Source organism: Solanum pennellii, chromosome 4 (genome assembly GCF_001406875.1).
Source record: "Solanum pennellii chromosome 4, SPENNV200".
Classification (NCBI taxonomy): Eukaryota; Viridiplantae; Streptophyta; class Magnoliopsida; order Solanales; family Solanaceae; genus Solanum; species Solanum pennellii.
Window position 1 is genome coordinate 71,872,010 of NC_028640.1, and position 26,383 is coordinate 71,898,392.

The 26,383-nt window shown below is 37.6% G+C and overlaps 1 protein-coding gene across 5 annotated transcripts in view; it reads left to right on the forward strand.

Moving 5' to 3' along the window:
* The window catches only part of LOC107017626 (BEACH domain-containing protein B), a 36,698-nt gene extending 10,749 nt beyond the window's left edge, over positions 1 to 25,949 (forward strand). For 2 of the 5 annotated variants that reach the window (XM_015217809.2, XM_015217811.2), the window contains 35 exons: positions 177 to 245; positions 462 to 917; positions 1,136 to 1,463; positions 2,953 to 3,405; positions 3,524 to 3,679; positions 3,784 to 3,933; positions 5,373 to 5,528; positions 5,658 to 5,699; positions 5,845 to 6,189; positions 6,327 to 6,503; positions 6,669 to 6,829; positions 6,933 to 7,248; positions 7,339 to 7,771; positions 7,906 to 8,242; positions 8,431 to 8,619; positions 13,250 to 13,511; positions 13,694 to 13,796; positions 14,004 to 14,092; positions 14,187 to 14,405; positions 14,493 to 14,669; positions 15,324 to 15,439; positions 15,586 to 16,047; positions 16,155 to 16,368; positions 17,707 to 17,928; positions 18,023 to 18,496; positions 18,571 to 18,912; positions 18,997 to 19,446; positions 19,533 to 19,579; positions 19,668 to 19,761; positions 19,949 to 20,155; positions 21,204 to 21,329; positions 21,418 to 21,789; positions 21,871 to 22,102; positions 24,390 to 25,155; positions 25,486 to 25,949. In XM_015217809.2, the coding sequence (XP_015073295.1) occupies positions 177 to 245; positions 462 to 917; positions 1,136 to 1,463; positions 2,953 to 3,405; positions 3,524 to 3,679; positions 3,784 to 3,933; positions 5,373 to 5,528; positions 5,658 to 5,699; positions 5,845 to 6,189; positions 6,327 to 6,503; positions 6,669 to 6,829; positions 6,933 to 7,248; positions 7,339 to 7,771; positions 7,906 to 8,242; positions 8,431 to 8,619; positions 13,250 to 13,511; positions 13,694 to 13,796; positions 14,004 to 14,092; positions 14,187 to 14,405; positions 14,493 to 14,669; positions 15,324 to 15,439; positions 15,586 to 16,047; positions 16,155 to 16,368; positions 17,707 to 17,928; positions 18,023 to 18,496; positions 18,571 to 18,912; positions 18,997 to 19,446; positions 19,533 to 19,579; positions 19,668 to 19,761; positions 19,949 to 20,155; positions 21,204 to 21,329; positions 21,418 to 21,789; positions 21,871 to 22,102; positions 24,390 to 25,087 (8,674 nt within the window). In that variant the 3' untranslated portion in view covers positions 25,088 to 25,155; positions 25,486 to 25,949. Of the gene's footprint in view, positions 1 to 176; positions 246 to 461; positions 918 to 1,135; positions 1,464 to 2,952; positions 3,406 to 3,523; positions 3,680 to 3,783; positions 3,934 to 5,372; positions 5,529 to 5,657; positions 5,700 to 5,844; positions 6,190 to 6,326; positions 6,504 to 6,668; positions 6,830 to 6,932; positions 7,249 to 7,338; positions 7,772 to 7,905; positions 8,243 to 8,430; positions 8,620 to 13,249; positions 13,512 to 13,693; positions 13,886 to 14,003; positions 14,093 to 14,186; positions 14,406 to 14,492; positions 14,670 to 15,323; positions 15,440 to 15,585; positions 16,048 to 16,154; positions 16,369 to 17,706; positions 17,929 to 18,022; positions 18,497 to 18,570; positions 18,913 to 18,996; positions 19,447 to 19,532; positions 19,580 to 19,667; positions 19,762 to 19,948; positions 20,156 to 21,203; positions 21,330 to 21,417; positions 21,790 to 21,870; positions 22,103 to 24,389; positions 25,156 to 25,485 lie in introns of all 5 variants that reach the window. The other 3 variants (XM_027916412.1, XM_015217810.2, XM_027916413.1) reach the window with 3 other exon arrangements.
* The last annotated feature ends 434 nt before the right edge of the window (positions 25,950 to 26,383 follow it).

The window sequence follows — 26,383 nt, forward strand, 5'->3', positions numbered from 1 at the left end:
TTTATGCTATATTATGTTTGTTGTATGGGCTTTAACCTTTTTTTTTTTTTGATGAACATAAATTGAAATGGTCCAGAAACTTCCATTTAGCAGCTGAAAAAAGCTTATAACCATGCTTCTGATGAAATATTGGTTATTTTCTTTTCTAAGGTATTGGTTCATTTACATCCTTGCAGGAATGCCAATATTTTAATGTGTACGTTCCAGCTCCATGTTCTCTCGTTGGAGGTTCTTAGAGAGGCGGTGTATCCTTTCTACTACTTTCATGTTCCCACTCGTTTCATCCCAGTAAACTTGTTTGCTTAAACAGTCGGTTATTTTAAACAATTATACATTACATAGTCCCCTTTGGTTAAGCTACTGATAGTTGAGCACAAGACTGTTGACTCCTATCTTACTGCTTTATCCTGGGGAACAATTTTATTCCAAATGATTGTTGGTATGCCTTAATTTGATCTCAGCTTTGGAAATTTGAATAATTTGCAATTTTTATCAGAAAATGGACGAGTGCAGAAGTTCGCAAATAGCTTTTGTTCACTTGCATTCATGCTTCAAGAGTACAAGGAGAAAAGTGACAACTTGTTTGCCCAGGATGACATGGAAATAACTGTTTCTAGTGATAATGATACAACTGGGGAAGAAGTTCTAGAAACAAAACTTTCTAGTAAATCCAGTACACCTTACTTAAAGAATTGGCACGACTATGTTTCCAAGCTTAGTGCTGTCCTTTTCACTTTCCTTCTTTCACCAGAAGATGCAAAGGCAGATAAAAGCCAAGCATCCACTGTAAAAAGTAGCTTGCCAGTCTCTTCATCATATGGAGAACTTTCTGTAAAGTGGATCATTAGAGTTCTCCTCACAGTCTTTCCATGCATAAAAGCATGCTCAAATCAGAAGGAGCTGCCTGGTCACTTAAGGTAAATCAGCAAGTATTTAGATCTTCTGATCTTTTTATTTTCCATTTCTTCCATCAATCTTGTTTTTGCATTTATGGGGATGTTTTTGGGTGCTATTTTTGATTTTTGGAATTGCTGAAGTGCATATCTTTTTAGCTGTTGTTCCCCTGCTCTCAATTTTTTTTTCTGGGGTTCTCCTTGTAACTCTTGTTTCTGATTTGTTTATCTCATTTCTACAGGACTTTTATCTACACCCTTCAGCATCATGTTCTATCTGCATTCAAGAAAATTCTGGTGTTGTTGCCATCTTTGCTACATGTATTCCGGGCAGAAGGAGCTTGGGACTTTATCTTCTCGGAGAATTTCTTTTTTTTTGGCCTAGAATCGCTAGGTTCTTCTGACGATTCGTTATCAAAGAAAGGTTCTTCTGATGATTGTAATGAACAGTGTTGTGATTCAAATGGCAGAACCACTAGCCTAAATCTTCATGAGCTTGAAGTTCTTCAGACAGAAGTGGTTTCATTTTTCGAGTTTGCAGCAACTTTAACTGGAAGTTCTCACAACTTGGTTAGTCATTTGATCTTTCACTGTCTTTTTGTCATAATGGTAAGTGTCTTTTGTCTATTTATCATTTTGGCGTCGCTCCTCCATCCTTTTTCAGGGTAGGCAATTTCCTATAAAGAATTATCCATGACATAAATAGTCTACTGTAAAGTTTATCATAAAGCAATATCTATATCCTTCTTTACTAGTTTCAAAAAAAAAAAAAAAGAAGAAAAATATTTATGTCCTGTTTTATTGCCTTTTGCTTATAAAATAAAAGAAAAAGCCCCATTTCTAGTCTAAAGTTAAGTGGATACATGGTGCGACTTGTTGTTGTGTATAGTTATTCATTAATTGGCATTATAAAATGTCTTATCCCCCCTCCCCCCACCACCATGACTACATATATCTTTACTAGTCTCTAGATACTTGTGTTGCACGTGTACCCCTTTCTTTTAGTATAATATTTGGAACCTATCCTGTAAAGGGTCATTCTCAGTCAGACCTGCTTCTGGAATATAAATAGGAGAAAGTTTGTGACAATGGTCTGACCTTGGTATCTTGTTTTGTGTGGCTGATAGTTAAAGAGCTTATTTAACTCGAGAAATTATAAAGAAGAGGTCTTCATATTTGCTCAAGATGTTTGCTTTGTGGACAAGGATGCTGAGACCAATGAACATTTTTTTTCGCATTGCAAGACAATTGTAAATCTGTGGAACATTTCTTTTCTATGTTGGGGGTGAATAGGGCAATGCCAAGAACAACTCTGGAACTATTGAAGAACTAGAAGAGTATAGGAAGGTCGGTGGCAGAGTATTTTGGGCTTAGTTGTGCATGAGTAGGATTTTTGGGCATATAATTATTATCTTTCAACATGCTATTGCATTTTAGAAGAGTTTCAAATGGCTTATTCATGCATAATTCTTCTGTCACCCTTTCTTTAGAAGATACAAAGTATTACTTTCTACCTTTTTTGATTACCAAGAAATCTGTCTGGGGCCAACCCTTAGGACCAAATGCAGCCTTTAGTATGCAGCCCTTCTCCACATAATACAAGGCTTAGTTCGCATGTTGCAAGACTCGGCACGTGACCTAAGTCGCAAGCCCTTCAATCTTTTCCACTTGGCCTGAGCTTTGATGGCTGGTATTGGTACTTTTCTTGGACTTATTATCTTGCAAGTGTAAGATTTTTTCTCCTCAGTTTGCGTATTGGGTGAAATTTGTCAATTCATGAGTCTGGATAGATTTCTTCCCTTGTTTATGTTAGCCTACTGTGCTGGTTGGCATTTTAGTGTTAATGACTGTCAATTATGTGTTGGGGCCTCCTTTAATGCTTCACCTTCCCGGTTGCTTACTGAGCTTCCTTCCATGCACTTTCTACCAGATTAAAAGGTTAAGTAAATAAAGAGCAAAAATGTTTGGTTGTACTAGTATTGCATTTTTTTCATAAGATGTGAGCTTATTCAATTAAGTTTCCCTTTTATCCTGAAACTTATTCTTCTTATGGTGGCAGCCTGAGTGCTCCATTTTGCTGGAGGCTCTTGAACTTTCTGCTTGTAATCCCGGGGTTTCAAATCTTCTTGCTAAGGGCCTACTTCAAATAATGCGGTCTTCATCAGAGAAAACTCTTTCTTCTTTTAGAACACTTGATGCAGTTCCTCGTGTCCTCAAAGTTGCCTGCATTCAGGCGCAAGAGTCCAAAAGGCACGGCATTGCTAGTCCTCACTCTGAGGATGATCCTGTTCCTTCTCTAAACCAAGATATGGTGAATTCTTTCGAGATGATTCATAGTTGGCAGAACAGCATGGAAACTTTTATTGAACTCTTCACAGAATTTTTCTCTCTTACAAATGATGCCAAAAACTCTACTTTGCACAGTGCTACCTGCATTGATCATTTGTTTGATTTGTTTTGGGAAGAACAATTGAGAAATCGCATGCTTCCTCTTATTCTTGATTTGATGAAGGTAGAATGAATAACCTTCTATGTATTTATCTCTCTCTCTCTTTTATGTTCTTGCATCGACTACTACTAATCTTTCATTTATTTACCTCTTTCATGTGAATTCTTTTCTGGGGGAACAGATTGTTCCATCTTCTGAGGAGGACCAGAAAGCGAAATTGTATTTATGTTCTAAGTATCTGGAAACATTTACTCATGTCAAGGACCGGGCGAACTTTGTAGAATTGTCTATTGATCTATTGGTTGGGATGATTGATTTACTTTTGACAGATATAGAGGTATACTTGATAAATCTACGCTTTTCTATGTTGCTGTAGCTATGTGTTGTCTGCTATTCGTATTCTGCTAACATGTTGACAGAGAGTGGTTTCTATGTTGTCAGTATTATCAAGCTTTATTTCGTGATGGCGAGTGTTTTATACATGTTGTATCCTTGCTAAACGGGAACCTTGATGTGCCCAAAGGTGAAGAACTGGTTCTGAATGTCCTCCAAACACTTACCTGCTTGCTTTCTGGGAACGATGTGTCAAAGGTGTGTTTTGTTCTGCCGGTTACAATTTTCTCTTTTGTGCAATTAGTTGCATTGCAAAATTACAGAGAACATGAAAACTGGTGTAATTTTAGCCGCCTCCTAAATATACAGGGTGTCTAATTATGTTTTCACATCATTTCTTCATTCCTGATCATTTAGATCATCTTGTACGGTGCTGCGTTTCTTCTTTCTTATTGCCTAGCTTTGGCCTCATTTCCATTGTAGTGCCAACTCGAAGCCGTTTATCATATCCGTTGTCACTATTTAATTTCCAGTGAACCTTGTAAATTTCTGTAACAAGGAACATTTGTTTTACTCTAGTATCTTTGCCATCTTGTGTTATTCTAAAGTTTCACATGAAAGGAGTCTATGTATTTCCCTTATGGTAAGGAGAGATCACCTTCTTAGGTGTCTGTCTTTTCCTTTGTAAAAGTTGACTATGTGGGAAAACTTCTGATAACCGCTCTCGAAGAACCTTTCATACTTTACTCCTGGTTAGGCAGTGTAACTTTGGCACTTCCTTCTGGTTAGGCATAAATTCCTGCATGTAATGATTAAAAATTTAAATTTCCCGGATATATGCATCAGTATATTTAAATTGGTTGCACTTGAGCCAAGGGTTCTTCCGAAACAGCCTCGCTACCTCCATGAGGTAGTGGTAAGGGCTGCATATATTCTGCCCTCACCAGACCTCACTTGTGGAATTTCAGTGGGTATGTTGTTGTTGTATATTTAAAATTGGTACATAATGGATAAAACAAGCAGGAAGTTCTTTAGAGTGGATGAATTGAAATTGGTGTCGAAGACTCAGATCAAGTGCTGCATGGTACTTGGGGCATGTCTTTTATTTCAATTGAATATTGAGCTTTATCTTGAAGTGAATTAGGACCATGTTTTCACAAAAGCTCTTGGGGTAGACAGAAAACAACTTTTAGTTGACAGGCAGCAGCAACATTACTCCCCACCTAAAAAGCTTAATCCTATGGGATCCCCTTTATTCTCTTGAGTCAGTTCTGTGTGTAATCAAAACTAAAAATGTCTTTGGTTATATAGAACGAAATGTCGATGGGTTAAATGCTAAAAAACCGATTCTAAGTCTATATTCTTTCTGAATTTATGCCTTCATCTAAGCGAAAAGATCAAATGTCCAATCCATTTATTTTTCTGGTGTTCAAGCAGGTTGGGATAACCGTATTTTACCATATTATTCCGATATTTCTAATACATGCGATCAGGTTCAGTTTCTCAATACATCAAAGTGTTTCTTATCCCCTTCATATCTTTCTTTTACCATGATTTACTGGCCATCCACTGAAACAGAACATGTTTTTCCATGCCCAAATTGTGAAGAATATCTTTGCCTGCCAATTCATGATTTAACATGAGACGCTGGTTCATTTTTTGTTACTCATTTGTTCATTATTGTTTTGGTCCCAAAGGCTGCGTTTCAAGCTCTTGTGGGCACAGGTTATCAGACTTTGCGTAGCTTGCTGTTGGACTTCTGCCAATGGCAACCAAGTGAGGCGCTTTTAGATGCTCTGCTTGATATGTTGGTTGATGGGAAGTTTGATCTCAAGGCAAGCCCTGTAATAAAGGTTAGTAGTCCGAAATCTTGTACGTACACCAACAGTAATAACATCCTTTTGTACTTGTTAGAAAACACACACACAGCAGTTTTATTTCCTCTTGGTTTTAGTAAATTATGTCATCTTTTTATATTTCAGAATGAAGATGTCATCTTGCTTTATCTCAGTGTCCTGCAAAAGGTTGGTATCAGTCCCACTTTCTCTATTGTTTTTCCTATTATGATATTGGCTGATGTGCTTCCACTTTTACTCTTCAATTATCTCCTTTTTATTTTTTGGAAATGTAGTTTTCTGAATAATGATATTCTGTTTGCTAACTGGGCAGAGCAGTGACTCATCGCGGAATCAGGGGCTTGATATTTTTCTTCAGCTTATAAGAGATTCAATGTCCAATCAAGCTTCTTGTGTCAAATCAGGGATGCTAAACTTTCTTCTTGATTGGTTTCCCCAAGAGGGCAAGGACACCGTTGTCTTGAAAATTGCCCAATTAATTCAGGTCATTGGTGGGCATAGCATTTCTGGAAAAGATATACGCAAAATCTTTGCTTTACTCCGGAGTGAGAAAGTAGGGTCACATCAGCAGTACAGCTCATTGCTTTTGACCAGCATGCTGTCAATGCTCAACGAGAAGGGACCAACTGCCTTCTTTGATCTCAATGGGGTGGAATCGGTAACTGAAACAATGACCTTTGTAGCAATCTGAAATATGTTTAACTGAATGAATGTTGTCTCTTCTTTTTCCTTTCTCTACTTGCTCTGAGTAACTTCACATTGCAAATTGTGTGATGCTTCCCTTCCCTCATGCAGGGAATTTCAATTAAGAGTCCAGTTCAGTGGCCATTGAATAAGGGGTTCTCTTTTACTTGTTGGCTAAGGGTAGAAAGCTTTCCTAGAGGTGCTGGAACAATGGGGCTTTTCAGTTTTCTCACTGAAAGTGGAAGAGGATGCATTGGTGTTCTTGGAAAAGACAAGCTTATATATGAGGTGATCAAAGTTGTTATTTGCTTTTGTTTTACTTGAGGCTTGTTTACATTTCTGTGAATCTTGAGTTTGGAGTGCGATACAATATTTGCATAGGTTACACCATCCTTCTTTGCTAAGCCACATTAGCCTGATATTGCAAATAATAGCTCCCTGTTACTTTTACAGTCAATTAATCTGAAAAGGCAATCCGTTGTGCTGCAAGTCAATCTTGTTAGAAAGAAGTGGCATTTTTTGTGTTTAACACATACAATTGGTAGGACATTTTCTGGAGGTAGCCAACTGAAGTGTTATTTGGATGGAACTCTTGTATCCTCCGAAAGATGCAGGTATTTTGCTCTCTCCCCTGATTTTCGATCTTGTTAGTGAAGAGTTTGTTCCATCCATTCCCAATTGAGGAGCACTTTGTGAATTTTCACCATTTGGTTGCAGATATGCAAAGGTAAATGAGCCTCTGACTTGTTGCACTATTGGCACGAAAATTAGTCTACCTTCCTACGAGGAAGAGAGTCTTACAGTTTCTTCGAAAGATCCATCTGCTTTCTATGGTCAGATTGGTCCAGTCTACTTGTTCAACGATTCCATTGCTTCTGAACATGTGCAAGGCATCTACTCTTTAGGACCTAGCTACATGTATTCCTTCCTGGATAATGAAACTGCAGTTCATTTGGATAACCCATTGCCCAGTGGAGTGCTTGATGTTAAAGATGGTCTGGCATCCAAAATTATATTTGGACTTAATTCACAGGTTCTTCCACTTTTTTCTTGAATTGTTTACCTGAAAATTATGTTTTTTTGCATGTTTGTATTTAGCTGAGCATCAAAATTTCTGTATTAGGCACGTAATGGAAGACGTTTATTTAATGTTTCGCCTGTGGTGGATCCTGGAATAGATAAAAGTTCATTCGAAGCAAATGTATTGGTTGGGACACAGCTGTGTTCTAGACGACTGCTTCAACAGATCATATATTGTGTTGGGGGCGTCTCTGTGTTTTTCCCTCTTTTCACTAAAACTGATTTGTATGAAATAGAAGAAGCTAAGCAAGCTGGCCAAGATTTACTTACCCCAATTACAAAGGAGCGCTTAACTGCTGAAGTTATTGAACTTATAGCTTCTGTTCTGGATGAGAATTTAGCCAATCAACAACAGATGCTTCTTCTTTCTGGATTTCCAATACTGGGTTTCTTGCTGCAGTCAGTTCCACCTGAGCAATTAAATATGGATACACTGTCTGCTTTGAAACATTTGTTGAATGTGGTTGCAAATGGTGGTATGTTGTACAAGCTGCTTCTGTCTTCCGTTTAGTTATCTTTGAGTTCATTAACTACTTATTCTGCAACTCTCAGTTTGACACATCTTACCGAATCTTCTGTTATAATGCAACTCTCTTAAATTTATTTTCAGGCCTGTCAGATATGCTAGTCAAGGATGCTATATCCCATATATTTCTCAGCCCTGTTATATGGGTCTACTCGGTTTACAGGGTTCAACGTGAACTGTATATGTTTCTCATCCAGCAATTCGATAATGATCCAAGGTTGCTGAGAAGTTTATGTAGGCTCCCACGTGTTCTTGACATAATTCGGCAGTTTTACTGGGATGATGTCAAAACTCGTTTTGCTGTTGGAAGCAAGCCTCTTTTACATCCTGTAACAAAGCACGTTATTGGGGAGAGACCTAGCAAAGATGAAATACATAAAATTCGTCTCCTTCTATTGAGTCTTGGTGAAATGAGTCTCAGGTAGTTTTCTTTTTCTTGGAGAGGATAAAACTTTTATTCTTTTGACTGTTGTAGTGAATGAAATTTCTTCTTTACTATGTTAGCTTTCTAGCTTTTGCTCAGCTTTCTCATTTTAGTTTTCAGAATAGAGCCATTTCCCTTTGTGGGCTACCCTTTGAAGATGTTCTCCTACCATTTTGTTTATGCAGGCAGCACATTTCAGCATCAGATATAAAATCTCTCATAGCCTTTTTTGAGCGTAGCCAGGACATGGCTTGTATTGAAGATGTTCTGCATATGGTTATTCGAGCTGTTTCCCAGAAACAGCTACTTGCTTCTTTCCTTGAACAAGTCAATTTGATTGGTGGCTGTCACATATTTGTAAATCTTCTTGAAAGGTATGACCTAAAATAGTTGAAGCACATATTTTGATCATCATAAATGTTGAATTGGGCAGACACCCCATCTAAAAAGTTCAAATTGTTAGATGGGACACCATTGTGAGAAATGAAACAAAAACAACGAGAATTCCGAGACATTCAGCGTTGGTTATTTCCTGAAGTTGTGTTTAAATACTCTTGAGTTATTCATGCTCCAGCCTCCAAACTAAAAGGAAAATCAAGAATTCCACAACTACATGAAATCAATCAAACTAATTGACCTGATCCTAAATGATATAATATATTTTTCGGTAAACTTAGCTTTCTCCCTCAAACTGCTCCATACAAATTGTATATACCCAGCTTGCTGTAATTCATAAAAAAATTGTACGAAGCTTGCCTTATATATAACTTGCTTGGGAATTGGTGAATATATATGGAAGATGATCATTTGAATTTCATGAACTTTGTGACAATGCCTCCTTGGAGTATTTCTTTCTCGACAATTACCGTCTATGTGCTTGGTCGTCTCGTAAAATACCAAATTTGATGCAATATGAAGCTGCAACTTGCTTGTCGGACACAAGTTACATTTGGTCAAACTTCAAATTGCAGTTCTTTAAGTAGTTACTTGATCCATATGAGTTTTCACAGGTTGGCACCGCCATTGCTCGATATTAAAGTTCTGCAATCGATCTTGGAACTATGTTTTACTTCTTTCTTTTACAGACTCTAGCTTATTTCCAACCAAAAAACTGCACTACTAGTTCTACCAGAAGTAGATTGCCTTATGGAAGTGAGCTTACCCAATCTGCATGCTGTATGCATAACAATCTGCTCATAACATTGATCTTCGCAAACCAATTCTTTCACTAGAGCAGATTTTAATATGAGTCACCACATACTAGTAACTATTACACGGAGAATCAAGGACTTGACTTTTAATACTCACCAAAAAAGCAATTTCAGGTTGAGGTTTGGTAAGTTAATTTAACTTGCTAACAGGCCTCCTGTATCTCTTAGAAAGCACCTCAGGCATGGTAGAAGCTTAATTTTGATCCTTAGAAGAGTCGATTAGCGTATATTTTGACATTCTTGTGTCCTTAAGAATATCAAGAGCACACTTTCTCTGTGAAATGACAATAACTTAATAACTGCTCTGGATTGAGCAGCCTCAATAGTCCATAAATATCTCAACTGACCAAGATCTGTGGTCTGAAAATGCTGGAATAGTTATACCTTCCTAATTCTTCTTGTGAAAAGTCGACCATAAATATATATAAACCACCTAATACGTGCACATATTAGGAGCAGAATGATGATAGAACACAAAATCATCTGCTTCACTGTAAGTCATGCCTAAATCCTGAATAACATCTGAGCTGAATATATTAAACCATGCTCGAAAGGATTGTTCTAGACCATAAAATGATCAACGTAGCCTTCATACCAGACTGCTGGACCCCCTGAACAACAAAGCATGGTGGTTGCTCCATATTTGTTTTATTTTTAAATCATTGTGATGATATGTGTTCTTATCTATTTATTAAAGGGGTAAGCTACAAACAATGACCATAGACAGTAATAATCGACATAGACAATTTTTGCCACCGGAGAATGTCTTACCATAGTCTGGCCTAAAGATTTTTTTATAGCCTTTGGCAACTAAATGTGCCTTAAGCTGATCATTCCGACCTACAGTGCTAATTACTTCCCGCAGTAGATTTTCTCAAAGGTAGAGGAACAAGCTTCCAATTATCACTAGAGTGATTGTAAAACACACATCTCTTCAATCACAATTTCTTGCTGCCAGTCTGGATGAGAGAACAGAAACAGATGCAAATGATGACACAGAGAGAAATGAGATGGTGATAGGCGATGATAACTCAAACAAGTATAACTAGGTTTATGATTACAGGTACAACATATACTTTTTGAGTAGCAATAGAACTGTGCTAGATAGAGAGCAATGTATAGGGGCTTAAATTTCTCTTTTGTATATTTGTCTATTTATGATTATGCCCCTGTAGTTATGCATCTACTTGATGCTTTTTTCAATGAAACACCTTACTTCATTAAAAAAAAAGAACTGTGTGAGAGACAAGTTTGCAAATGAACAATGTTATCAAAAGCAAAAAGTGCAAAAAAGCTCTAAGGTTAGTTGGGGCTTTAAGTGTAAAACACAAATAAATCATGGGGTTTAAAGGAAAAAAGCATAAGGCAGAAAAAAATACTAATGTGGTTTAGTTCAAGACTAATAATTATGGGTATGAATGACAAATATTTTATTTTTTTGAGAAAGGTAATGTTACTTCTATATATCCACAGGTATACTACACCAACATGTATAGTTCCCAATGAAAGTATTACAACTTACTTCTTGTGGTTCAGCTTATCCTTACAAAAAGTCTAAAACATAAAAAATATCTTCTTTTGAGCTAATAGTTTTCGCTCACACCAAAAATAAAATAGTCCTAAGCAATTCATCTTAAGAATCTGTAAGCTTCTTTGTACTCCTTCAAAACATCTCTTGTNTGAGAAAGGTAATGTTACTTCTATATATCCACAGGTATACTACACCAACATGTATAGTTCCCAACGAAAGTATTACAACTTACTTCTTGTGGTTCAGCTTATCCTTACAAAAAGTCTAAAACATCAAAAATATCTTCTTTTGAGCTAATAGTTTTCGCTCACACCAAAAATAAAATAGTCCTAAGCAATTCATCTTAAGAATCTGTAAGCTTCTTTGTACTCCTTCAAAACATCTCTTGGTCCTCTCCATCTAGACTGACCACCAAATACATGCCGGGACATCTTCCATATCTCCTCCTTCTTACTTACCATGCCATCCTTGTTCCAGCATCTGAGGATCCCTGCTATGCTTCCAGGTTTCACCCATCTGATCTCTTTTAGGCATATAAACATCCTCCATAGTTGGTCTGTCCACCTGCAATGCAAAAAGATGGTTGATTGTCTCAGTTTGTTCCCCACATATAAAACACAACGACTATTTGACGACCCCTTTTACTAAAGTTTTCCTGTGTCAAGACTGCCTCTTTTGCCAAAAGCTAGCAGTTAACTTTGTAAGGAATCTTTGGCTTCCAAATCATCTTCCAAGGCCTATCTCTTTCCTTCACTACTGCTGAATTCAGCTCCTTGTATGCTGAGTTGACAGAGAACTTCCCATTCTTTTCTTTGCTCCATTCCAGTCTATCCTCTTCTCTATTGAGGTTATTGAAGCCTGCTACTGAATTGTAAAATTCTGCAACTCTTTCAATCTCCCAATCACTGAGATGTCTCCTTAGGATAAGTTCAATCCCTGACCAGTCCACATCATGGCAACTGTGGCATTTTGCTGTTGACTTAATGTGAAGAGTTCTGGATGTTGTTGTTTCATAGTTCCCTGCCCTGCCCAGCCCATTGTCATGCCAAAAGGATGTTCGCTGTCCATTCCCAATCTTCACCTTCGTTCTGATCTGCACTAATGACCATAGGTTCCTGATAGCTCTCCAGACTGAGCACCCATAGGGTGTTGTTACAATCTTAGTCATCCACTTGTCTTCCATGCCATATTTTGCAACAATTCTTCTTTCCACAACATTCCTTCATCAGTAGAAAACTTCCACAACCATTTCATCATCAAACTCTGGTTCTGCTTCTTCATATTTCTTATGCTTAGACCCCCTGCCTTCTTGTTTACTAAATAGCTCCTCCCATTCGACTAGGTGATATTTTTTCTTATCTTCATTTCCCTGCAAGAAGAAGTTCCTTCTCAGTGCATCTATACTTTTACTTACACTGGCAGGTAAGGAAAAATAGACATCAAATAAGAAGGCAAAGTGTCCAGAACACTATTGACTAGCGTCGGTCTTTATATAAACAAAGAAATTGAAAATATTTACGATTAAAGTGAAATATCAATTGTTTAGTGTTGCCTCTTTAATAGAGGCTTATGACAAGGAAAAATATGCCTGAGAACATTGAGGGGGACGACACTGAAGGCGCACATTAAGCAATGTGAAGTGCTCAACACGTTTTGAGCTTCTTTTCAGGGCTTAAGTGCGTCTTTGACAACACTAGATGTGAATCATCTAGACTGGATGAAGACTGCAATCAATGATTACAAGTCAGGAATGGTGGAGCTTAGTGGAGTTTTAGACGGTGGAACTGTTGGTTTTAAAGTTGTATGTGTTGGAGCTGTAGCAATTGGAGAATGTGGATGGGAGATAATGGAAAAATCTCCAAAAATTGATCGATAAAACCTCGAAAATGTCTAGATGTTCAAAAGTTGAGAGTTTGATGTAGTGTTGAGTCTAGATAAAGGTTAACATCTCACTAGGTACTGCTGGAAAATGTCAAGAAATAGCTCACACTCGGCACGTGAAGAATCTGTCGCCGGAAATAGTAGGTTTTGATCGGTGTATGTAGGTGCATGAGATCTTTGTGTTACCATTTCAATTTTGTTTAATGGTAACTACATAATCTGTATCGTTTGAAATTACTTAGTAATTCTTTGCATTATATTTGTTTTCCATGTATATAGATTGCTGTAGTGAATCTGCGAATGTGTCTTCTGAATTAATTTGTTGGAATTATTTAAAAACACACTGTTTCATATGTCTTTCATGTGCTATACTTGTTGTAGGGACTTTGAACCCATCAGGCTACTAGGTCTGCAGTTCCTTGGACGACTATTGGTTGGTCTTCCGTTGGAGAAGAAAGGATCAAAATTTTTCAGTATTGCTGTTGGCAGATCAAAATCTCTTCCAGAGGGCCTTAGGAAAGTTAGTTCAAGGACACAGCCCATTTTCTCAGTTATATCTGACAGACTGTTCAAATTTCCTCAGACGGATCTCTTATGTGCGACATTATTTGATGTTCTTCTTGGAGGTGCCAGCCCTAAACAGGTGATGCATGTCAACTGGTGCTCTTGTTTTTCTTTGCCAAAGAACAGTTTCACTTAGAGTCCATGCTGCTATACCATGTACTAGCTGCTGGTTGCATTGTGAAGTTTGCTTTATTTGATTAGTTATTCAGTAGTGTGTGCACATGCAGAAGCTCATTGAACTATTTGGATATTTCGTTTTAGGTTCTACAGAAGCATAATCAACTTGACCGTCAAAAAAGTGGCAGAAGTAGCTCTCAGTTTTTCCTTCCTCAGATTTTAGCCATTATTTTCAGATTTTTGTCTGGTTGCAAGGATGCTCCTGCAAGAATAAAAATTATTGGCGATCTACTTGATCTTCTCGATTCAAATACTACAAACATTGAAGCTCTAATGGTAGAATCTGGTCTTGCTGCTTTAGAATTGCTCCCTTCTGTAACTTTATTTATCAGGCATAGTGACTTCTNGTTTTTCCTTCCTCAGATTTTAGCCATTATTTTCAGATTTTTGTCTGGTTGCAAGGATGCTCCTACAAGAATAAAAATTATTGGCGATCTACTTGATCTTCTCGATTCAAATACTACAAACATTGAAGCTCTAATGGTAGAATCTGGTCTTGCTGCTTTAGAATTGCTCCCTTCTGTAACTTTATTTATCAGGCATAGTGACTTCTCATTGCTTGAACATTGTTGTTTAGGAACACGGTTGGAATGCATGGCTGGATGCCTCCGTGAAGCTTAATGCATTCAAAAACTACAAATTGGAGACGAAAATTAATGATGACACTGAAACGAGTGAGCAAAATCTATTGAGGAGTTTCTACTGTGTTGTTCTTTGTCATTATATGCATTCTATAAAAGGTGGCTGGCAACACTTGGAGGAGACTGTGAACTTTCTCCTTGTACAATGTGAACAAGTGTGTCCTTACCTCTACTTTGTGACAATCCTTTTACAGCTTAGTTTTGTTGTCAATGATTTGACTGTTGCAAGCTTTTGTTCCTAGGGTGGCATTGCTTATAGGCACTTTCTTCGTGATCTGTACGAGGACTTAGTCCGTAAGTTGTTAGACTTATCTGCAGTGGAGAATGTTCTTGTCACTCAGCCTTGTCGAGACAACATGCTGTATCTTTTAAAACTTGTTGATGAGATGCTTCTTTCTGAAATGAAGTTTAATCTTCCGGTACACGTCTTGCTACTCTATCCATTTATTTATCTCTATTCTCGTTCACCTAAAATTAATTGCTATATTGCTAAATGTGTAAGGGATTATTGTATTAATTTTCTTATCCTCCACACTGTACCCATTATTGACCGGTGCACAAGCCACTTTCACAGATTCTAGGTATTATTCCCAAATCATATATGTCATAATAAGTTAATGCAAGTAGTTAGCGTGGATGGAGGACTAGGAACATTGCGAACTCTGTTTGGGTGTGATTTGTGGAGGATCATCATGAAGAGGTGGGGGATTTTTCTTGACATATTTCGTTTAAGGTGGGAACGGAAGCAAGAGTAGTTTTTGGGTACATAAATGATGCAGGGAGATTGAGTTGAAAGAAGCCTTTCCTAAATTATATCGCGTTTCATGCCCCAAAGAGAGATGACAGTCCAATAATGTTGGTTTCATGAGGGTGTGATCCATTGGGATAGTTCTGTTTGAAACCCAGCATCACTGTTGGCTCAATATAAGATGTCACTTGTTGGTAGAGAACATGGGATCATTTCAATAAATGGAGGCTTTATGAATTTGCTTAATAGAAGTGAATGTGGTTTCTCTTGTTCCATTTCTTGTTACAAGAGTGTGTTAAACTTTATTTTTCTCTAATGGCCACAGTATCCATCCAGCAACACAGAATTTTCTTCAGAGTTCTTAGAACTAGAACAGCTGAAAGATCTTGGTTCTGCTTTACTTGATGCCCTCCAAGGAGAACCTGATGAGAAGCTATCGAGGTACTGCAGATATAGTTTTTTTTTATTTATAGGAACCTGATGTTGCAGCAGTTTGTTAATGGTTGCCCTTGTCAAATTGATGACGTTACGCAGCATTTCCACTGCTTTCATTTCAGTAAAAGCTAAGACTGTTGCTCTCTTTCCAGGAGTCATGTTTTCAAGCTGCCTGACACTAATGAAGTTGAGAAAATTGACGACGAGTGGTGGAATTTATGTGACAATATTTGGAGTGCTATAGGTGAGATGAATGGCAAGGGAACAAGCAAGATGTTACCCAGGTCCTCACAGTCAGTTGCACCATCACTTAGCCAAAGAGCCCGTGGCTTGGTAGAATCACTGAATATACCAGCTGCAGAAATGGCTGCAGTTGTTGTATCTGGGGGAATTAGCAATGCTTTGGCTGGAAAACCCAACAAGCCTGTTGATAAGGCTATGCTTTTAAGAGGGGAAAAGTGTCCAAGAATTGTATTTCGGTTGATTATTCTATATCTTTGTAAATCATCGCTTGAACGAGCATCTCGATGTGTTCAACAGATTATCCCTCTTCTACCTTGCCTTCTGACTGCTGATGATGAGCAAAGCAAGAGCCGTTTGCAGCTTTTCATTTGGTAATTTTTCTTAATTCATTCATTCCTATGTCTCTTAAATCATGCAGCACCGTTTGACTTCTCAATTATATTGACAAGATATAACATTCAATTCAACACATTTTTAGGGCATTACTCGCAGTTAGGTCTCATTATGGGGCACTGGACGATGGGGCTAGATTTCATGTTATAGCTCACATAATTCGGGAAACTGTCAATTGCGGGAAACTGATGCTAGCTACAAGTATAGTGAGCAGAGATGATTCTGTAGAATCAGGGAGCAGTACTAAAGAGGGAAGCACCATTCACAATCTGATTCAAAAGGATCGTGTGCTTTCTGCGGTGTGTCTTGGAATAGTTAATTTTGTCCTATGTCATTTAATATTTTGCACTTTTCAGAAAATAATTTCATTATTTGCATGTGTATCCGTTGCCATTAGGGCATTTTGGTGAGTAGATGCATGAAAATTGTGATTTTCTGTTATTTCTCCCATCATGACCACTTCATAGTCTCCAGTTTCAAAAAAATAAATGACCACTTCATAGTCTATGAGATCTTGTCCCATTTTTATGTAGTCTACCTGATTTCTTTTTTTTATATCTCCAATTCCCTAGGTTGGCTTGTAGTTGATCTTTTCAGATTCCATTTATGTATTTTGTTCCCCAGGGGTTGCATGCTTGCTGTTTTATTACCAATAGACTGTGTCTAACCTTTTGTCAAATGAAAACTTAATAAGTTATTGATAAAAGGGGACAAAATCTCTATATCCAAATTCTATACATAAAGGAGGGGCACTTACAAATGAATGTGGTTTTCTACAGAGAGCAATTAATCAACAAAGGATCATATATTCTCCATATATGTAGAAAACAAGATCAGAGGAATGAGCAATAATAACATATAATAAGTTGGGATACTGGATTTTGAGAAGTTCGAATGCTGGATAACTCCTAATTAATTTCTCTTTGCTGTCCTACTAATCTCTTCTCAAGTCTTTCAAATGCTATTTATGTTATTACTTGGCCTTTATGAGACACCAAAGGGGCAAGTCTAAATAGGTAATTGAAGGAGGACACTTTTCAGATGAGGACTGCTGCCGCGGACTAAACATTACTCACCTTTTCCAGAGGAATCATTCAACATATTTTTAGGATTATTCTTTAGTCTTAGACTAATTGGAACAATTACAACTTGTTTCCTCAGTCGAAGGAGCTGATCCTCGTCAACCTGGTATAGCAAGTCTGTTATCAGCGAATAACAAATGAGACACCTGAATGTTCGCTAAAACCCCCTGAAAGAACTTCCCATAACTACTCTATCCTTCGTTTTGTCGAGTACCTCAGTAACCATAATGAACAGCTATTATTCTTTAGAACTTATCTGTTGACGACTTCTGTTCTAATGCTCAAAATGTTGGGGCTTAATGTAACAGGAAGGGCCCCATCTATGTTAGTCTAACATTGGAAGGGTAGTATGTGGATAGAATTTTCTATTTCATGCACTTGTTTGCAGAGTTTTATTTATNGGGCCCCATCTATGTTAGTCTAACATTGGAAGGGTAGTATGTGGATAGAATTTTCTATTTCATGCACTTGTTTGCAGAGTTTTATTTATCTTTTTCCTTTTCCAATTTTTCTTCTTCACTTATACCTAGTGACATTTCATTCAATCCTGTCCAGTTTGCTGATGAAGTAAAATATGTCAAGAGTTCAACAGCAGATAGGACCACACAGTTGCATGAGCTTCGTCTGAGGTTGGATGAAACGACAATCACAGATTCCAACCAAAAGAAAGCTTTTGAAGATGAAATGCGGAGTAGTTTAAATGTCATTCTTGCCTCTGATGACAACAGAAGAAGTTCTTTCCAATTAGCATATGATGAGCAACAGCAAATTGTTGCTGTGAGTATACAAAATATTGTCACTGGTTTATTGCTTCTCCCATGCTTTCCACATCGAGCTTTTCCTGACAATCCTTTTTTTTGGGCTCTTCTAGGGCAAGTGGATTCACACTTTTCGCTCTCTTATTGATGAAAGGGGTCCTTGGTCAGCTGATCCTTTCCCAAACAGCACATTAACACACTGGAAACTTGATAAAACAGAGGACACATGGCGTCGCCGACAAAAGTTGAGAAGGAATTATCATTTTGATGAAAAACTTTGTCGTCCTACCTCTACCACACCTAGTATTGAGGCTCTTAATCCTTCCATTGATGCCAAATCTGGTTTTGCGGCACATATTCCAGAGCAAATGAAGAGGTTCTTGCTGAAAGGAATTAGGAGGATTACTGATGAGGGTTCATCTGAATTGAATGAAAGCGAGAGCGAGCTTAGTGGGCAAAAGCCTGGCTCCGAAGACTTGTCCGATAGACAGTATTTGGAGGTCGTAAAAGAAAGTGGTGATCTGAAGGACATCACTAAGGAGGACTTAGATTGCTCCTCCACCCAGACGGAATCAGAGGATAGTGAGGTACAAATTTACCTCTATATCTAAATAGAGAAAACAACTAATTCAGTATTTCTCATGCTTGGATTTATTTTCAGGTTCTCATGTCAGTCCCCTGTGTCCTTGTTACACCAAAGAGAAAGTTGGCTGGACATTTAGCAGTGAAAAAGAAATTTTTGCATTTCTTTGGTGAGTTTCTTGTCGAAGGTACAGGAGGGTCATCTGTTTTCAGAAATTTTGACTCTTCTGGTAAGTTTGATATCAACAAGTCGGAGCAGTTAGGGGGACTCCAAAATCACAAATTTCTCAAGTGGCCCATGAGTTATGATTTAGATAGTGAGAGAGGGAGACCCATTAATAGCATTGGTGCTGTCAATAATGATGAGCATCAAAAGCATCCTAACAACATTAATCGGCACAGGAGATGGACAATCTTCAAGGTACTGGAGCTGAAGCTTTTCTGTATGATTTAGTCTCATATTCTTTATCCACAATGTTATCCTCTCCAACAATTCTCATTGTAGGTAAAGGCTGTCCATTGGACTAGATATTTGCTAAGATATACAGCGATTGAAATTTTCTTCAGTGATTCCACTGCTCCTGTATTTTTTAACTTTGCTTCGCAAAAGGATGCCAAAGACGTTGGAAGCTTAATAGTTCTAAACAGAAACGAAAGTTTGTTTCCCAAGGGTTACAGGGACAAGGCTGGAGTTATTTCTTTTGTGGACAGACGTGTGGCATTGGAGATGGCAGAAATTGCTAGAGAACGATGGAAGAGGAGGGAGATAACAAACTTTGAGTATTTGATGGCTCTGAACACTCTAGCTGGGAGATCTTACAATGATTTGACCCAGTATCCCGTGTTCCCTTGGATTCTAGCTGATTATTCGTCGGAAACTCTTGATTTTAACAAATCTTCTACCTTTAGGGATCTATCAAAACCTGTTGGAGCACTGGATGCTAAAAGGTTCGAGGTTAGTCAGTACTTATTTGTTAATTAATTTCACATACAGTGTACAGCTCTCTCTGTTTGTGATGCAATCGCAGTTGAACTCTGCAGGTTTTTGAGGATAGATATCGCAGCTTCTCTGACCCTGATATTCCCAGGTACTATTTGAATTTACATTTTGGTATGTCCTCCAAAACTTTACCTTTGATACGTTACATGATGTACACTTATTCTTGATTTCAACAGTTTCTACTATGGTTCTCATTACTCGAGCATGGGAATTGTGCTATTTTACCTCCTGAGACTGGAACCTTTTACAGCCCTCCACCGTAATCTTCAGGTAGTTGGAGATTGCTCATCTATTGACCACTGGTTTCACTAGTTATAGTTAAAGTTGTCTATTTCTGTAGAGATTCGTCTAGCTGGTAGGGTTGAGTTTGATTGTGTGTGATTTTGCATCTTCTACCCAGAGCGAAGTTTTTAAGACTAAGAAAACTTGTTGTCTTCTTTGTTTTCTCAATTTTTAGGGTGGCAAATTCGATCATGCTGACCGGCTTTTTCATAGCATTGGAGGAACATATCGGAATTGTCTTTCTAATACAAGTGATGTGAAAGAGTTGATTCCTGAATTTTTTTACATGCCAGAATTTCTGATCAACTCAAATTCATATCATTTTGGTGTCAAACAAGATGGAGAACGAATAGCTGATATTTGCCTACCTCCATGGGCTAAGGTATACTCGTACTGCTTATTTAAACTGAAAATGCTTGTTTAAGTTCTTCTTCATTGCCATATGATGTATGTTTATAGCCTACTTGAGTGGGAAAATATGAAAGAATACCTAAGAAAGGGAAGCAGGAGCAAACTATAAGAGGTTCTTTATGCCTATAAATGGAATCCAGCCTAACACAGTTGATTTCTAGAGCATGTTTATGTGGCCTGTCAGATACAATAGGCAGGGATTGGAATAACTTATATGACCTTATTTGATTCAAATGCCTTGCCATTTCAAACAGGATTTAAATCTTTAAATTTGAGCAACCAATGTATTAATGGCAAAATAACCCCTTTGGATGCATCTGTATACCCGATATGTAACTAGTTTTATCTCAAAGACACTCCTGCATATGTAACTAGTTCTATCGTTCATGTATGGACTAACAATTGAATTTATAGGCAAGAGCAAGGTTAATTAAAAGAGTTCTCTGATAATATGTAAGCATCCAACTTAAAATCTTAAATTGGTGGGTGGAGTAGTTTAGGACTTGATGCCTATTGCCTTGTTGGATGCACATAGAGTGTATAGCTCTCTGTTTGGGATGCAATTTGAGTTGACCTACTAGAACTTTGACAAATAATCAAAACCAAAATACAGTGGAGATCGCTCAAATAATCGAAGTTCTAGTAGTAGGCACCCAACTCATTCTTGTTTTCAACAGGTTCTACTATGGTTCACACATGGAACACTGTATTGGCATGCATTAGAGTATGGGAAAAGAACAGTAGATGTCTTAAAACAAGGTTGTTACAGTGCATAGACTAAAATGCAAATGCTTATCCACTTGGATTTTTTGGGCAAAATGAAAGCTGTATCTGATACAGACATGTCATATGAAATTTCCCAGTTCCCTTCTGGCACAAATTGATTGGCTCTTTTTTCACTTGTATATAAGTAGGCACCCTCTTATTTTAAGGAGCTAACCTTTGTGCCAAAGTTCTAGTGATCTTCTTTACTATTTAGTGTATACAATGTTTAGAAACTAATTTTCAAATGCATGTAGGGGTGTGCTGAGGAATTTGTTAGTAAGAACAGAGAGGCCCTTGAAAGTGAATATGTGAGCTCAAATCTACATCAATGGATTGATTTGGTATTTGGCTACAAGCAGCGGGGAAAACCAGCAGTTGAGGTATAGGGAGTTAGCTTTCACTTCAAATAATTCTTGAATCAGTTGCTGGTTTTGAATTTCACTGAATTTTGAAGATATTGTCATACAGGCAGCAAATATTTTTTACTATTTGACATATGAAGATGCTGTGGATCTGGATACCATGGATGATGAATTGCAAAGGTCTGCCATAGAAGATCAAATTGCCAACTTTGGTCAAACACCAATTCAACTTTTCCGGAAGAAACATCCTAGAAGAGGACCTCCGATTCCAATTGCTCATCCTCTACGATTTGCCCCTGGTTCTATTAACCTAACGTCAATGGTTTCATGTGCAAGCAGTTGTCCGTCAGCTACTCTGTATGTTAATGTGCTGGACTCGAACATTGTTCTTGTGAACCAGGGCCTCAGCATGTCTGTTAAGACATGGGTGACCACCCAATTGCAGTCCGGTGGGAACTTTACCTTCTCTAGCTCACAGGTAAGTTTTAGAGCAATAACAAGTCAAGCATTATGATTAGCTAGTCAACCTTGAAGTCATTTATTTTTAACTTTCTTGCAGGATCCTTTTTTCGGGATTGGTTCTGATATCCTTCCTCCTCGGAAAATCGGGAGTCCTCTGGCTGAAAATATCGAGCTTGGAGCACAATGCTTTGGAACATTATCAACACCGTCTGAAATTTTTTTGATAACATGTGGTACCTGCGAAAACAGCTTTCAGGTTATTTCGCTAACTGATGGAAGAATGGTACAGAGCATTAGACAACATAAAGATGTTGTGAGCTGCATTTCAGGTAATTTTCATGATTGAAAGATGTGACAGCTTGTGGTTGGAGCTTCTAGCTAACAAATTTACACACTTCATTGATTCTCTGGAAAAATGAAGGCTGAATGTAGATAATTCTTGTGATATAGTAATTAAATTAACGGAACTGATAGCATCAACATTGAACTTACTTGAGCGCTCCAGAGAATCTATTTGTTGTGTGAGGATGTAAAATATAAATCTTGTTGTCCATTTAAGATTGTTTGCGAACAGCAGACCTCTTGACTGTTCGGTGCTCAATGCTCAAAGTGTCTTTCGGTTGAATATTGGTGCAAGGCAACATGTCAAAATGTTTTTTTTTTCTTTTGTAATTGGTGAAGTTGTATTCCTCAGCATTAAGGATATGCTGGAGACCTCACGTGTCAAAAAATGTTTAAATAAATAATGGTGCAGCAGGTATTTTGTTTGGTACTCCTGGTTCTTGATACTCTTGCTTAGCTCTTACTATTTTTTGTTTCATAGAGAAAAAGCAAACACAGAAAGTAGGGGCTTCTCATTCTATAGCTGAAAATTATTTTGAGTTCTGGGAGAACTGCAGAAAACAACTGAAAAGCTGTTTCTGAAGTTTTATCAGCACATTTTGTCATCTCTGCCAAGCTTCTTGATTTCCCACTTAAATCTTCTTTCAAACGCAAAAGACCTTCTAACGTTAGCCTCCACCCTGCATCTATGTTAAATTATATGGATCCATAGAGAGAGAGGAGACTCGTGAGCTTTCTAAAAAGTGAAATTTAATATTTTGGGAACTAGGACTTCAAATCAAGAAGGCAAAGCTTTCATCACACCTGATTACAGTATTTATGTACTTATATTACATGTTTATTGCTTATAGTGTTGTGAATCAGTTCGGGACTAACAATTTGTCTACCAGTATCAGTAAATACTCCTACATGGTTTGAGTGTCTGTGTGAGATAGGTCATGTTTTTATGCCAAATTTGAGGGTGGGGTGGTGTTTCCTGTCACGTCGATACAGTTAATTGACAACCTTTTGACGTTGAAGAACACCAAAATATCAGATACTTGTGGTTCAACCTAGGCAAGGAGGAATAATAAATGTGTAGTATAGCCCTGTAACTATTTTTTTTTTTTGAAAAAGTTAAAGTTGTAAGTATAGCTCTGTAACTATTGAAGGTGGTGTTCAATTTTTTTTANGGTTCAACCTAGGCAAGGAGGAATAATAAATGTGTAGTATAGCCCTGTAACTATTTTTTTTTTTGAAAAAGTTAAAGTTGTAAGTATAGCTCTGTAACTATTGAAGGTGGTGTTCAATTTTTTTTAAAAAAAACAATTGAAGGTGGTGTATGTGTGTCTGCATTTATTTATTTTTTTGTTATTTCCCTCTTGAGAGGTGGTAGGAATTGTCCAGATGAGGGACAATATTCGTTGCTACGAGCAGGATGGGGCACAATTCTGAAACCTTTTTTTTTCTTTTTGGTCTTTCCATGGCTTCCTATAGGAATGGTCACAGATGAGGGCCAACTTTCATTACCACAGTTGGAATGTCAACTTGGTATCTCTTTGTTTTATGACTTTTAGATCTTCATAGACTGTCTAGGATGAATATTATCTGAAAATAAGCATGTACTGGCCTCGATATTTGATGCAAGTCATCAGAGTTTTCCATAAGCATCCTACCCATCTAAAAAGAAAAATGGAAAATAGTGTTGATGATTTTTGGATTTTGTTAGCTCCCTTATATTAGCATAGGTATAGTTTTGCAGCTAGCCTTTTGCTGTTGACATTTTTTTTTTAAAAAAACTTTTAGCTCCTTCTAGGAATCGTACTGGAGCCAGCCTTTTGACCCTTATGTAATTGGGCTTCTTCATTTTTCGCCCGTCAGCCGAACTTAGTTATGGCTGCTAGCCCAAATATCCAAAATCTATACATTGATCATGTATATTATACTTAAATACACAAAACTTGTACATTTGATAACTATTTTGTAAACTAGATCTCCCAAAGACCTGCATCTTCTTGATGCCTTAACCAAGGCAATTTACTTCATAAAAAAAGGAATAAGAAACCTTCTTTTGTTTTGTTTCTTTAAATATCCTGTCTTTTGTAGACAACCATATTTTGGGATAGGTTCTCTGCTTCTTTGGTTATACTTCTTGTATGCAGGAGTTTTCTTCTCCCAACATCAATAAAATTGTTTACTTTATCAAAATGTACTGCCTGGTACAGCACTGGAAAGACATATTTCTTAGTTATTCTATATTTTACAGTAATGCTAAGCCATTTTTGATTGTTGCAGTTACATCTGATGGAAGCATCCTGGCTACTGGAAGTTACGACACAACAGTAATGATCTGGGAGATTGTGCGCATTAGAACCTCTGAAAAGCGAGTAAAGCACACTCAAGCAGAGGTTCCTCGAAAAGATTGTATCATTGCTGAAGCCCCTTTCCATATTTTGTGTGGTCATGATGACGTTATTACATGCTTGTATGCAAGTATTGAGCTTGATATAGTTATAAGTGGATCAAAAGATGGAACTTGTGTTTTCCATACGCTACGGGATGGGAGATACGTTAGATCCCTACGACATCCATCTGGCAGTCCACTGTCAAAGCTTGTTGCATCACGTCATGGAAGGATTGTTCTTTATTCTGATGATGATCTTAGTTTGCACCTCTACTCTATAAATGGCAAACACATTTCATCTTCTGAATCCAATGGCCGCCTAAACTGTCTTGAACTCAGTAGCTGCGGAGAGTTCTTGGTTTGTGCTGGAGATCAAGGGCTGATCATCGTACGCTCTATGAACTCACTTGAGATTGTGGGGAAGTACAATGGTATTGGGAAAATAGTAACTTCACTAACTGTGACACCGGAAGAATGCTTTATAGCTGGGACTAAGGATGGAAGTCTTCTTGTTTATTCAATAGAAAACCCTCAACTTCGTAAAACTAGCATCCCGAGGAATTTAAAATCCAAAACCTCTATGACATAGTGAATTTGCTGTTCTGGGCTGTGGTGTAAATTTAACAATACCATCACTGGAAGTGATGCTGAATTGAGGTATGCTTCTATGTCTTTCATGGAGAAAAGTTCATATGGTTTGATGTGTCATTACTGTCTGTTGTTAGCTCCTGGCATTTAGCTGTGAAGTATTGAGTACATTTCCTGATTCTTTTCTTTTTATTTCCACTTGTTTAGCTATTGTTGCCCTTGTACCCAAGATCCTGAGCTATCCCAAGTGAAGCGTCCTTTCTTGTATCCCAGTTCTTAAACGTAGTACCCAGTACTGGTTATTATTTTATTCTTCTTGGCTAATCTAAGCATCATTTTTCCAGATGTTTGGATTTTGTTGTCTTAAAATAACCTTGGTTCATTTCTATTGGCATTCAGGGTGAAATGAAGCATAATTATGTCATCAAAAAGCGAGATATTATGGAGTATGAGCACCTGATTGGTGTTTCATTTTTGAAGAGGAAAATATGGATGTCCCTTCAGTAGCTATTATAGCAGTGCCCTCAAATCGCTGTATCCGTGACAGGATTCTTCGAGCCTCAACCTGTAGAAAGACGGAGAATGGTAGAATATAGAACCATCCAAACATGATGTATCTGCGATATTCAGCTACTTGTGGATGCAGTCGCCGCCACCTAGTGTACAGCATTTTGTGCACATTTTCCTTATATGAGAGGCCTCAAATGTTGTATCAAGCGATAACTGTAATTAAACCGCGTTGAAAATTAGTTCTTTGTGATTGTGATCATTGGGTGTTTAGCCCCTTGTGATTTTTGTATAGATGGGCTTAACACCCTTATAAGGAATACCATATAATGAAAATTTCATTGTGATTTCCCTAATCTGTCTCCACTTTTGTTGGGCTTTTTCATTCATTTATGAGCAGGATTTTGAGCCTCTATTTCTTCCTCTTCTAGTTGAAATTTTCTTATACAAGCAAGTGAAGCTTACCCTATTGATTTTTTTCTTTGTTATGTATAATTTTTCTATTACATTGTGGGATCAAGGGGAAGAGATATAAAAGCTTAGATTACTACTATTGAAAGCTTAACTACTTTACTACTAGTGAACTACTGTTTACAGCCATACTTTTGAACAATGAGATGAATTTGTGAACTTAGACCTAGTTAGTCACTCACATAGTTCCAGTCTTCTTTATTTTCACTGTTAAATGCTTTTCAAACAAATTAGAATGTAGGGAGAGTTTCAAACATTATGATGAAAATTCCTCTTTTTGAAGCCAAGAATTTTTCTTGGAGCTCCTTCCAAAGAGGTT